This window comes from Mustelus asterias, chromosome 25, assembly GCF_964213995.1.
Source record: "Mustelus asterias chromosome 25, sMusAst1.hap1.1, whole genome shotgun sequence".
Classification (NCBI taxonomy): domain Eukaryota; kingdom Metazoa; phylum Chordata; class Chondrichthyes; order Carcharhiniformes; family Triakidae; genus Mustelus; species Mustelus asterias.
The window spans coordinates 21923527-21937583 of record NC_135825.1 but is presented as its reverse complement, the minus strand read 5'-3'; the positions used below and the strand labels follow the sequence as shown (position 1 = coordinate 21937583).

Genomic DNA, 14057 nt, shown 5'->3' with positions numbered 1-14057 from the left:
TCACCCACTTTCACAATAAAAAACAACTTTATTTGCAATTGCTGGATCATGTGCCTTATAATGTCCATTCAGAATCTCCCCAGGGTGACCACAGTTCAATGCTAAACAGAAAATAAAATGAGAAAAGTTAAGAGATTTTACAAAACTTCAACAGCATTTTCATTATCCTTCACAAATATTTAACATGAAGACATTTAATAAGCTCCTACCCGATTGCCCAGAATATCAAGTTACCAAGTTAATTTCAAAATTATGGAATCACAAATGCAATACTTTTTTGGGCAGAATTTTCTGGCCTTTCACATCAGCAGGATTTTCTGGTTCCTTTGTGATGAACAAAGATTTGGCTTAGTGCCAAATTCTTCATCCTCGCTTGCAGCGGCAGCAGGAAGTGAACAGCCGGAAATATCCGGCCATTGTCTCAATCCACATACCTCACAGCAACAGATCCTTGTCTTCACAGCACTGTGCACTGACTCGCTTCACTGGCAAAATCATAATGTCAGGTATCCATCTACTAACTAAGTGGTGCAAGACCTGAAGCCGTGAAGAATCAAAGTAATTAGGTTTTGATGTATCCTAAGTTATTCATAGAATCGTAGAATCCCTACAGTGCAGAAGGAGGCCCTATTCCTGTAACCCCACATATTTACCCTGCTAATCTCCTGACACTAGGGTCAAATTAGCATGTCCAATCAACCTAACCTGCACAGCTTTGAACTCTGGGAGGAAACCAGAGCACCCGCAGGAAACCTACGCAAACACAGGGAGAATGTGCAAACTCCACGCAGACAGTGACCCGAGGCTGGGATGGACCCAGATCCCTGGAGCTGTGAGGCAGCAGTGCTGGCCACCGTGCCGCCACGAGTGCGCAGGTATTAAATATAAATTAGCACCTTTAATGAAACGTTGTGCTTTATTACAAGTGCTCAACCTCAAAAGTGGAGAACTGTCTTTGAAGTCTCTTTTCCATCTCACTACTGCCATAGGATCAGCTGCTCCACCTCAGCACCATCTCCACTGAAGCTTTTTCCATGGTTTTGTCACTTCCTCAATGTTTATTACATTCACTCAGCAAATTAATGCAAGAGTTTCATATGTGCTGCACTAACACAACCAATCGAGTTAGTTAGCAGATATGGGAATGGGGGTTCAGCTCTGAGGCAGGAATGTGAACCATTCGGTGATAATTCATTAAAAGTGGTTCAATCACTTGGCATAGACAAACAAATCACTTCATAAAACAGGGAAAAATAACTTACGTTCACAGGATGGAACATCACCATCCCATCCCTCAGCTGTACATCCCAGATCATCTCTACCCACAATTTTGTATCTAAAAAGAAAACTGTGATCAGTGACTTGAAGATTAATTGAAAAACTGTTACAGTTTGTTGATAAGTTACATATCCTAAAGTCAATGGAGAAAAAATCTTTTAAACTCTCAAAAAACTGTGTTAACAAAAAATCAAACAACCAATAAAATAAAATCAAACATTTACCCAAATTATACTCCATCTGTCAAATGTTTGTCCACACATTTAACCTATCTTGACCACTTTGCAAAACACATTAGCAGAATCACATAGGAACCAAATACCATGGGTAGAATGTTAACAGTAGTGCACTGTACTCAGCAGTAATGTGGAGATGCCGGCGTTGGACTAAGGTGGGCACAGTAAGAAATCTCACAACATCAGGTTAAAGTCCATCAGGGACTTTACAAAAGAAGCACTGCTCCTTCATCAGGACTCACCTGATGGAGGAGCAGCGCTCTGAAAGCTCGTGATACCAAATAAACCGGTTGGACTTTAATCTGTACTCAGCAGTGTAATTGGCCCTGTGCACCACTTCCGCCCTCGAACACTTTTCTATTTCCCATTTATTCCCTGAAGAAAAATGGAAGTAACGGTGGTGTGATTGCGATTCTGAAGTGGGGGAAATTGGTAAAACCAGCCATCAGCTGACAATGCTGCAACTGATGGTGGGCTATGAAAATGCCTCCCGGACAAAAAGGTCAGACCCCAGGTAAAACACAGAACGCAGACAGAGAATTGGTGTATAAAGTTCAGTTTGGAGCAGACTTTTAAAATAACCAAAGCATGTTAAAGAACCAACTGACTTGGACATCCAGTGTTGAGACGGAAAATGGATCTCGTTGTCAACAACATATTTAACATTTCTATCTTTGCATTAATATTCCTATTTCAGCACAATGTCCCTCACCTTAATCAGTATAAAGACTTTGCCTTAAATTTCCAATTGAAAATTAAACTGGAAGCCTTACTCAGAGCTCGCTTAAGAACTTCCATCAGAAATGCAGGGTGGTTACTTCCGCTCACGCCTGAGTTCTGCGGTAGGAGCAGGAAGTCAGAGTGGCTTCCGTTGGTGAATGGGGCAGTAATTATGCACCAAAATGTGCATGGTTTACATCGAGTATTGTGGTGGGGTCAGATTTGGCTACCCTGGCATCTTCTCCGCCTTATTCACCCAGACAACTCTTTATTAATGAGGCCAGAGTGATGTCCAACAGAAGGCGAGATTCTCCATTCACATGATTCAATGATACCTCCCTGGAGAATCACCTCCAGGCTGTCGGGGAAAAGTGAGACATACATTTTTTTAAGGGAAAGCAACAGACGATCCTCTTGTTTGACCATGATGGACTGGGAGGAAGACAGCAGGGTGGTCAGCACCCATGGGGTCCAAAGGAGGACATTCCTGTAGTAAAGGAAATGAGTCAATGATCTAATCTGCCCTGCTGGTAAGTAAACGTCTACTCATTCCAAATGCGCATCACCACAAATTTTGTGATTGTGTCATGGGATGTGGGCTGGCGAGGCCAGCAGTTTTGTTGCCCGTCCCTTAATGCCTTTGAGAAGGTTGTGGAGTGCTGCCCACAGTTCACGTTTATTATGTCCAGCAACTGATTTGCATAGATTTGTTTTAACAGGGTGGAAGATTAGATGAGGCCACAAGATTTGGGTCTATTGGTCTGGTAACGAACATTCATGACATACAAAATGAATTCCCGACGATCTTCAGCGGATAAGTCGACCCACCATTAACCCAACATAAAGGAGGATAACACAATTCCGATCTGATTTCCCGATATTGGGAAACTGTTTTTTGGACTCCCGCCACATGTTCCGGTAGTGCCCACCACAATTCCCACCAATAGCAGGAGGGATGATACCACCCGTGATGACCAAGTGTGGTCATCTGGAATTGTCTTAATCACAACATTACAATAAAATGGTTCCACACCAACATTTTCCAGTGATTTATATACTGACTACTCACCCAATGTCACAATAAAAAGTAACTTTATTTCCAACTGTCCAATTGGGTGCCTTATAATATCCATTTGTGATTGCCCCAGGATTTCCACAAGTTATTGCTACACAGAAAAGAAAATGAGAAAAGGTAGAAATTGGACAAAACTCAAAGACCCCAACAGATTGCCAACCACAGATATTTAACATGACTATGAAATGTTGCTGCACGATTGTCCAGAATATCAGGTCAACTGAAACTTGGAATTTATTTTTCAGAATGATGGCATCATAAATGTAGGATTTTCTCAAAATCCGCAATACTGCACAGTAACTGGTCCCTGTATTCAACAGCACTAATCTTCACAAGCAATCCAAAACATTGGGATTTAGTGCCTCCAATGGTGGTTCCCCCTTGTACCAGTTGCAGAATTGATGGGAACTCAGTGTCACTCACTTGGGTAGGTCTGGTGTAATTTAAGTGCCCTCAGCCACGTCACTGGCCAGCTTGGGGCCTTCCATACATCAAGCCTCCAGGTGGCTGAAAATAACAACCTTGACAGCTTCTGACAAGAGGCCAGCTGTTCTCCATTCCAGAAACGCCACCAAGAGCAGTGGCTGTTGCTGGTAATACTCCGAGACCCAGCCCAAGAATCCCAGCTGGATTCCTGGACACAGCTGAGGGGTGAACAAAGAACAAAACAGCACAGGAACAGGCCCTTCGGCCCTCCAAGCCTGCGCCGCTCATGTGCCCACTAGGTGGTGGTTGCCAGAAGGGGTACATGACAGTGGCCGGAGGGTTAGTGGCAAGAGAGGGGCGTTGGGTTTCAGCTACCCCTTCTCAATGCAGGGCACTTGATCAGACACTGAGTGGGTGACAGGAACAGATGCCCCAAGGTGAGACAACAAGAAAACCTGACAGTGTGTGCTGGTGGCCTTTGGGAGGCACATGAAGGCTATGTGACTCCTCTTAAGCCTGTGAGCCACCTCTAAATCCAGCTGTGTTCACGAATAATTGTTCTCAGGTGGCTTATTAATGAGCCTAAAAGGCATTCTACCACTAGCAGGTGGCATTCCAATGAAAGGCCCATTCTGCGAGCCTCTTCTCCCCGCCCCCCGCCCCACCCCAACCCAACCCCTTCCCCTACTTAATTGGGGATAGCTTTCCCGATGCTGGTCTTCCTGTTCCATTCTTCTGTCACCTACACCGCCCAGATGACTTCATTAAACAGAGGCCAATGTCAAGTATCCATCTACTTTCTTTATGATGGAAGAGTAGGAGTAGTGCAGAAGCATAGGCATTTAGATATCCATGTACATAACATACTAAAAGGAGGAGTGTACAAGGTCCAAAACATAGTCAAAATGCTCCTTATGTTTATGGTGTGGGAATTGAAAAGTGAAGAAATGACCATTTCCAATTGCACAGCATTATCTGCCCCACTTCAGCATTATTCCTATTAGAATCTTCCAGCCTACTTTGTCAGTTCATGAATATCTATAACGTTCATTCAAGTTTGAGCAACAAATTAATGCAATGGTTTCCTGTGGGCTGCATTCACACAATTAAGTCAGTGGGGCACAGACTAGTCTAGTTGCGACTTGGAACAAAAATGGAAGAGGTACAGAGGGGACATGAGCCTGATCGAATTATCAATCATGAACATTGATTGCTTTTTTTCCTTTATTTCCCACATCTACCTCATCGACCTCCCATGGCCCATGGTGCAACTTTCCCTCAGCTACAACTCCACCAAAAGTAGCACCTTCCAGACATCCATCAAAACGCAGCTTTTTACTCCAACATTACCATTTGCATGAGGACAGGTAACTAAATTTGTCTGGAAGGCGCAGGTTCGATTTGATGAATGGTCACTTTTTCATCTCACAATAGGTTCCTTAAATATAAGGCCGGAATTCTCCGACCTCGCCCGTGACTGGGGTTCTCCAGTTCTCCAGTCCCGCTGCAATGAATGGCCAATGAGCACCAAATTTCTCCAATCTCGCTTGCAGTGGTGGCGGGCGAATGAGATCAGAGAATCCCGGCCATAGTGTCAAATAAAAGCAAGAGGAATTTTTTGGGCCCATTCTAAATGAAAACAACAGAACTCTGTGCTCGAGAATGTCAAAATACTGTTGGGGAGGAAAGTTGGTGTGAACCAACATGACATGACAATTGATTGAAAGTGGCTCAGTCATTTGGTACAGACAAGCAAGGCTGTCAGATTGCAAAGCAGGGAAATATAACTTACATTCACAAGATGGAGCCTCACCATCCCATCCCTCAGCTGTACATTGCAGGTAATTTCGACCCACCATTTTGTATCTAAATAAAGAAAATTAAACCACATTAATTGGGAAGTTGGTATAGTTTGCTAAGAAATTACAATATAAATTGAGTATTTTGAAGAAGCAGCAGGTACAGCTGATCGTTATACATGGGTCAAGGCATCAGTGACACATTTAACATTTCCATCTTTCCATTAATATTCCAAACCCACTAACATTCCTGACCACGATCAATATAAAGACTTTTTTTAAAATTGTCAGTTCGATACTGAATTGGAAACCTTACCCAGAGTTCACACTGAGAGCTGCTAACAGAAATATTAAGAGATCCACTTGTATCAATTCTCTTGTGAATAAATATTAAAATAGCACAGTTTTTCACCAACACTGCTCAGTAATTTACATAGTGAAGACTCACCCATCGTCACAATAAAAGATAACTTTATTTCCAACTGTCTTATTTGGCGCGATATAATATCCATTCGGGATCTCCCCTGGATCACCACAGTTTAATGCTGTGCAGAAAATAAAACGGTAGAAACTACAAAATTAAAAATTCCAACATCTCCAACAGTTCTCTCATTGCAATTCAGGTCTTTAACATGAAGATAATAAGCTACAACGTAATTGTAGAGAATCTCAAGTTAGCTTAACTTTGGAAGACAAGTTTCCAAATGGTTAATAGGACGTTGCCCTCTAGTGCGAGGGAGTTAGAACTTGCTCAATATCGAGGTGCTAATCACACAAATCCAACTCTGCTGGACCCGACATGTGATTTGTATGCCTGATACCAGACTCTTGAAGAAACTATTCTCCTCGGAACGCGGTCATAGTAGGATGCTCCCAGGAGGAATACAAACACACTTTAGGGGTTGCCTCAAAACATCCCTGGAGAAGAAGTCAAACATACCCATAGACTTATGGAAGTCTCTGGTCTGTGACCAATCAAAATGAGGAAGGTTCATTTGGGGATACACTGGAGACATTGAGGGACATCATTTGGAGCACAGAGAGGCCAAATCGAGGCTTCATGGAGAATGCACAAACCTCTCAGCAACTCATATTGTTGACCCTCTCTCCCACATGTGGCAGAATCTGCAGATTGTACATTGGATTTATCAGACATCGCACAGCCCATCCAGCCAGTTCCTGATGGACTGCTAAGGAGGAGAAGCCAGAACACAGAAGTGAGGGAGTGATTCCAAGTCTCTCATACATCACAAAGACCACGTATTTCTGCTTCCAAAGCATTATCTCATGAATGATCATTTCTCATTTCATAAATTGTTTTCCTTTACTATGCAATGTTAAATCAAAGCATTGAATGGCTGTTTGCTCGCCCATTCCATGAAGACGAATTCCAAATTAGAAAATGTTGAAATGCAGGGAAGAAGACTTGGATGTGAATTAGAACTCCAAGACAGTACAGTGATAGGGGCATTATCATTTGGCAAGGAAGGCAAGTTGGTCACTTTACAAAAGAGGGAAACCAAACTTACGTTCACAGGATGGAACCTCACCATCCCAACCCTCAGCTGTACATTGGCGATAGTCTCTGCCCAGTATTTTATATCTAGAGAAAGAAAAACAAGACACCATCAGTCATTTTGAAGATTCATTAGAGAACTCAACGTACTGACCCAGTAGGGATGCTAAGACGCACTGAGGAAGAAACATCAAACTACCAAAAAAATAACCAAGGAATCAAAAAATCAAACATTTTCCCAAATTGTACTCCATCTGCAAAATCTCTGTCCAGTCAGTTAAACTAACTAATATCCCTTTGCAAAGTTAAAGTAAGCAGAACAATGAAGGAACCAGGTTCAATTAGATGTTGAAAGATGAGAGCGGGGTAGTCATATCAAATTATCCCAATCACAACATTAAAATAACATACTCCTTCACCAAAATAATTCATTAATTTCCATACTAAATACTCACCCAATGTCACAGTAAAAAATAACTTTGTTCCCAATTTGTTTATTTGGTGCCTTATAATATCCATTCAGAATCTTTCCAGGGTCACCACACATTATTGCTAAACAGAAATAAAATATAAGAGTTAGAATTGTGACCAAATCCTAAATTTTCCAAGAATTTTCCAGTGTTTAGCATGAAAATGAACAGCCACAGCATATTTGAAATTCATTTATCAAAGCTTTATTAACAAAATACAAGACCTTTCTGCATTCCCAAATAAAACAAGTTCCCTCTCTCTCTTCAATTGCACTCTGTATTGATCTGCATCAACCTTCACCTACTTAGTAAATGATGAGAGACTGGGAGCCAGTGAAGGAGTAGAGATAGTTAGCTTTGAATGCAAGTAAGTTACTGAAAACTAATGCAAAGAAACAAAATATAATCAAATTTCTGAATTCAATATTGACCATATTTTCAAGGATGTTGAAACTCAACGTGAACAAGTGTCTTTAAAGTTTCTTAATCCTTCCAGGGCATTATCTGCTATATCTTAGCACTCCACCACTAAAATCTTCCACCATGTTTTTGTCATCTTATCAATATCTATCACTTTCACTGAAGTCTATATTATTGCAACCGTTTTGTATTAGCTGCGCGGACAGAGTTAACTCAGTGGGGCACAGACAAAGTAGGATATTTAGAGGAGAAGGGAAGAGGAAGAGAAGTGAGTATGATCATTAACATCTATTGCACTGTTCCTTTACTTTCCATTTCCTCCTGAATCTCCTGTGGACCAAACTAAAAATGCCTGCAAACTCAAGCTCACTGAAACACCCCATTACCCACCAAAACTCAGCTCCATCTTCCAACACTATTATTGGTGCTAAGGTAGAAGATTAAAATCTTCTGGAGGAGCAAGGCCGATTTGACGATTCCCATTCCAAGAAATTGGAATTCCAAGCTAGAAGATGTCAAAATACCAAAGGGAAGGAAATTTGGATCTCAACCAACACTACAAAACAAATCATTGCTGGTAGCTCAATCATTTGATAAAGAAAAGCAGGTCAGTCACATTGTAAAACAAGGAAATATAACTTACGTTCACAAGATGGAACCTCGCCATCCCATCCCTCAGTTGTACATTGCCGATAATCCCTACCCACCATTTTGTATCTAGAAAAAGAAAAGCAAACCACCTGTATTAGTAACCTGCAAGTTCATTGGGAAAGTGTTAGTGTGCTGACCAGGTTAGAATTCTAAAGGTTCATAGAGAAATAAATCTATCCAAATAGGAATAAACTTAAAAAAATAGAAAGGGTGGGACAAGGTTAGCAGCATCATGAAGGAATCAAATACAGTTGTGTTGTTGTGAAACAAATTAGTGCTGCTGAGACCCTGTATAAAATACATTATACAGTATACATTATACAGTATAAAATACTGGAGAAATATTGCTGCATCCAACTCACCTTCAAACTGATTCTCAATACAGTTTAATCATTCTGAGGAACCAGCAGACACATGGCCAGTGTTGATCTCAGATTATGGGTCTATGGATCATTAACACATTCAGCATTTTCAGCTCTGCATTAATTTTCCAATCCAAGGACTAACAATTCTCACCTTGACCAGTACAAAGATTTTTTTAAAATTGTCAATTCAACACCAAATGGGAATTCTCATTCAGAGCTCACATGTAGTGCTGCTATCAGAAATTAGAAACACGAGAGATGGTCATCTGAAATTATCTTAATCATAACATTAAAATAATCCAATCCTTCACCAGAATTATTTAGTCATTTATATAGTGAATACTCACCCAAGTTCACAATAAAAAGTAACTCTATTTCCAACTGTTTGATTTGGTGCAGTATAATATCCATTCGGAATCTCCCCCGGATGGCCACAGTTTATCGCTACACAGAAAAGATAAGATTATTACAAAATTCCAAAAACACCAACAGGTTTTACATTGCAATATTTAACATGAAGATAAATAGCCACAGCTAAATTCTTCACAATATCAAGTTATCGTGGGAAGAATTTGACGACCTAATTACGGTTGGGGCAGGGCTGGAAAATGTACCGAGCCAATAAAAAGTCGGTGAGCTTCGGTGAGATCACAACATTCCACAGCAGGGCTGCTGGAAATTTCCACCCCAGATATCTGGAATCCATTATTTTTTAAAATGGCAACACAAATGCAAGACTTTTTCTCAATCAGCAACACCTCACACAACACTCTTCACCAGCACTCTGCATTAACCAACATCAAACTTCACCAGCAAACCAAAATCATCGCGACAGATATCCATCTACTTACCAAGTGGCGAGAGACTAGAAGACATGAAGGAGAAAACTATATACGAACATACAAACATACAAATTAGGGCCACTTGGCTCCACAAGTCTGTCCATTATTCAAGTAGAATAGAAACCGTAGAGTCATAGAATCACTATACCGCAGAAGGAGGCCATTTGGCTCATCCAGCCTGCACCGACTTTCTGAAAGAGCATCTTACCCATCCATCCCTGTAACCCCACACATTTACCTCGCTAGTCCTCCTAACCTACACAGCTTTGGATGCTAAGGGGAAATTTATCATGGCCAATTCACCTAACCTGCACATCTTTGGACTGTGGGAGGAAACCAGAGCACCCGGAGGAAACGCATGCAGATACAGGGAGAGCGTGCAAACTCCACACAGTCAGTTGCCCAAGGTCAGAATCGAACTCCGGTCCCTTGCCCTGTGAGGCAAGTGGCATGGTGGATTAGTGCTAACCACCGTACCACCATGCCACCCAAGTAGTGCCACTGTGCCATCTAAGTAGGGCCACTGCTGCCTCGCAGTACCAGGGACCCGGGTTCAATTCCGGTCTTGGCTGACTGTCTGTGTGGTATCTGCATGTTCTCCCTGTGTCTGTATGAGTTCCCTCTGGGTGCTCTGGTTTCCTCCCACAGTCCAAAGCTGTGCCAGTTAGGTTGATTGGCCATGCTAAATTACCCTTTAGTGTCCCAAGATGTGTGGGTTAGATGGATTAGCCATGGTTAATGTGTGGGATTATGGGGATAGGGCAGAGGAGAGGGCCTGGGTAATATACTTGTCAGAGAGTCAGTGCAGACTCAATGTGCTGAATGGCCTCCATCTGCACTGTAGGGATTCTTCTTGTTCTATACCTTCAGCCCAGGTCATTTATATCAATTCTGAGACCCCAGAACTTATCTCTGTGACACACCACTCATCACACCCTGCCAATCAGAAAAAGACCCATTTATGCCAAATCTGTTTTCTGTTAGCTAGCCAATCTTCTATCCATGCCAATATGTTAGCCCCTACCCCATGAGCCTTTATTTTCCACAATAACCTTTGATGTGGTAGCTTATCAAATACCTTCTGAAAAACTAAGTACAGGACATCAGTTTATTCACAGCACATGACTCCTTCAAAGTACTCCAATAAATGTGCCAGAAATGACTTTCCTTGCTCAACGTCATGTCAACTCTGGTTGAATTTTTCTTAGTGCCTTACAATAACATCTTTAATAATGGCTTCTAGCAATTTCCCTACAACAATTGTTAGGCTAGCTGTCCTGTAATTTCCTGCTTTCTGTCTCCCCAGCATTGTGAATAAAAGGGTTACATTTGCTATCTAGCAATCTAATAGAATCTTCCCTGGCCACCCCAACAATTTGCTCAATGACACTTCCCTGGTGATTGTAATTTTCCTCAGTTCCTCATTCTCTTCCATTTCCTGATTTACAGCTCTTTCCGGGGCGTCATGTTTCTCCTCTATATAACAGGTCAATGCAAAATATCTGTTTAATTCACCTGTCAGCTCCTTACTTTCCATTATCAGTTCCTTAATGCACTTTGGTAACGATTTCCTTCTTTAACTCTCTATAAAAACTCTAACTAACCATTTTAATGTTACAGGCTGGCTTTCTTTCCTACTCTAATCCTCCCCCCCTTATTAATCATTTTGGCATTCTTTGATGTTCTTTATATACATTCCAATCGTCTAACCAACTTTGCACAATTAAATGTTTATTCTTGAAGTTTAATAATGTTTTTAACTTTTTTAGTTAACAATGGATGGCGGATCCTTCTTTGGAATTTTTCTTTTTCATTGGAATGTGCCCATTCTGAGTATTCTGAATATCCCTTTAAATGCCTGCTACGGAACTTCTATTGACCTATCCCTTAACAAAATGCCCTTTCATCCCTTCATAACTGCCCTTACGTATGTTTAAAATGCTAGTCTTAGACACACTCACCTCACCCTCAGACAGAATGTAAAATTCAATCATATGATCACTGCTACCTAGGATAGCTTCACGATGAGGATGTTAATTAATCCAATCTCAATGCACAATATCAGCTCAAATGTAGCCTGCACTGTGGTTGGCTCCAGAACATGCTATTCTAAGAAACTATTCCAAAAACATTCTACAAACTCCTGATTTAGACCAACTTTTCCCATCTGACTGTTCAATTCTATATGTAGATTAAAATGCCTCATGATTATTACCATACCTTTCTGACCAGCTCCAATTATTTTTTATACCATGCGGTTACAATTAGGGAATCGATACTCCACTCCCAGCAGTAACTTTGAGACAAAAGGCTATAATTCAAATGGTTAATTAAATATAGTCCATCATTTTAAATTTGTTGGAAATTAAAACTGAGGAAGAGACCTAAAAGTTTCTTATCCATCAAGAAGATCACTTATTTCTGCTTCCATGACATTATCTGCTCTACATCAGCAATCCTGTCACTAAAATCCTCCACAATGTTCTTGTCACCTCATCAACATCTATTACCTTCACTCAAGCGCAAAGTAATACAATAGTTTCCTATTGGCTGCGCTGAAACAACCAATTCAGTGAGGCACGGACATTGTAGGATCTTTAAACAAGAGTGCAAGAGGAAGAAAAGGTAGTATGAGCATGATTTAAGTATGGATCATTCATATCGATTGCATGTTAACTTTACTCGCAACAGCGCTCACACCTCCTCAATCTCCCATGGCCCAAAATGCTTCCTATCAACTAAAACTACGTTAAAATTCGAACCTCCTTTACTTCCCCTTACACATCAAATCTCAGCTCCTTGTTAGTGCTAGTGTAGAAGATCCAAATCTTCTGGTGAAGCAGGATTGATTTGATGAATGACAATCTCTTATTTCACACATTCTAAATCTTTAACATGCAATGTTGAATCAAACCAACAAATTACTGCTTCCTCCCATTTCAAGAAGTTGGAACTCAAAGCTAGAAAATGTCAAAATACCGTTTTGACACTGTTAGGGAGTAATATTGGATGTGAATCAACAATATTAACAATTCATTAATACTGTATCAATCATTTATCAATAAAAATCAAGTTAGTCACTTTACAAAACAGGGAAACAGAAACCTACGTTCACAGGATGGAACCTCGCCATCCCAACCCTCAGCTGTACATTCCCGATAATCCCTGCCCACAATGTTGTATCTAGAAAAAGAAACACAAACCACCTGTTATCAGAGTCAGGAAGGTTTATTAAAAAAGTGTTAGAGTTGCTGACCAGGGAGGAATTCTAAGACTCATAGAGGGAAAATCTATTGAACTATCAACAAACTGTGACAAAAATAACAAACATGGAACTAGGTCAGCAGAACAATGAAATAGGAATCAAATATTGTTGTATTGCTGCTTAAAAATAAACCCAGTAAGAAGTCTCACAACACCATGTTACAGTCCAACAGGTTTATTTGGTAGCAAATACCATAAGCTTTCGGAGCGCTGCCCCTTCGTCAGATGGCGATCCCCAGATCTTCATCTGACGAAGGGGCAGCGCTCCGAAAGCTTATGGTATTTGCTACCAAATAAACCTGTTGGACTTTAACCGGGTGTTGTGAGACTTCTTACTGTGCTTACCCCAGCCGGCATCTCCACATCATAAAAATAAACCTACAGGTCAGACCCCAGATAAAGTACAGAGCATAAAGTTCACTTTCCAAATGACTTTTAATATAATTTTAAAAACCAGCAGACATGGACATCCAACGTCGATCCAGCAAATGGACTTTGTTACTGAAGAGACATTGAATATTTCATTAATATTCCTATTTCAGCACTAACATCCCTCACCTTGATCAGCAAAAAGATTTCGTTCTGAATCACCAGCTGATATTGAAGCCTCACTCAGAGGGTGGAATTTTTCCGTCTTGCCCGGCACGGGAATCGTAGCGAACGGAGGGGGACCATGCAGCGGTCCGCTGACCTTGGATGGGATTTTCTGATTTGGGGCAAGCACGGCCGGAAAATCCCACCCAGCGCGTAACCACCTGGGATTATCTTAATTACAACAATAATATAATCCCTCACCAAAACGATTTAGTGATTTATATACTGACTACTCACCCAATGTCACAATAAAAGGTAACCTTATTTCCAACTGTCCAATTTCGTGCCTTATAATATCCATTCACGATTGCCCCAGGATTTCCACAGGTTATTGCTATACAGAAAATGAAATGAGCAAAAGTAGAAATGGGACAAGTACCTAAAAATTCCTAGCAGAATTT

At 41.0% G+C, this 14057-nt stretch overlaps 1 protein-coding gene across 1 annotated transcript in view; it reads right to left on the bottom strand.

The window, feature by feature from the left end:
• Nucleotides 1-14057, bottom strand: part of LOC144511736 (sushi, von Willebrand factor type A, EGF and pentraxin domain-containing protein 1-like) — a 58665-nt gene continuing 44608 nt past the window's right edge. Inside the window, exons 23-33 of the mRNA XM_078241961.1 lie at nucleotides 13894-13990; nucleotides 12908-12981; nucleotides 9304-9400; nucleotides 8584-8657; nucleotides 7506-7602; nucleotides 7064-7137; nucleotides 5983-6079; nucleotides 5528-5601; nucleotides 3304-3400; nucleotides 1263-1336; nucleotides 1-101 (exon numbers count right to left, since the gene is read on the bottom strand). Of these exons, the coding sequence (XP_078098087.1) occupies nucleotides 1-101; nucleotides 1263-1336; nucleotides 3304-3400; nucleotides 5528-5601; nucleotides 5983-6079; nucleotides 7064-7137; nucleotides 7506-7602; nucleotides 8584-8657; nucleotides 9304-9400; nucleotides 12908-12981; nucleotides 13894-13990 (956 nt within the window). The remainder of the gene's footprint in view (nucleotides 102-1262; nucleotides 1337-3303; nucleotides 3401-5527; nucleotides 5602-5982; nucleotides 6080-7063; nucleotides 7138-7505; nucleotides 7603-8583; nucleotides 8658-9303; nucleotides 9401-12907; nucleotides 12982-13893; nucleotides 13991-14057) is intronic.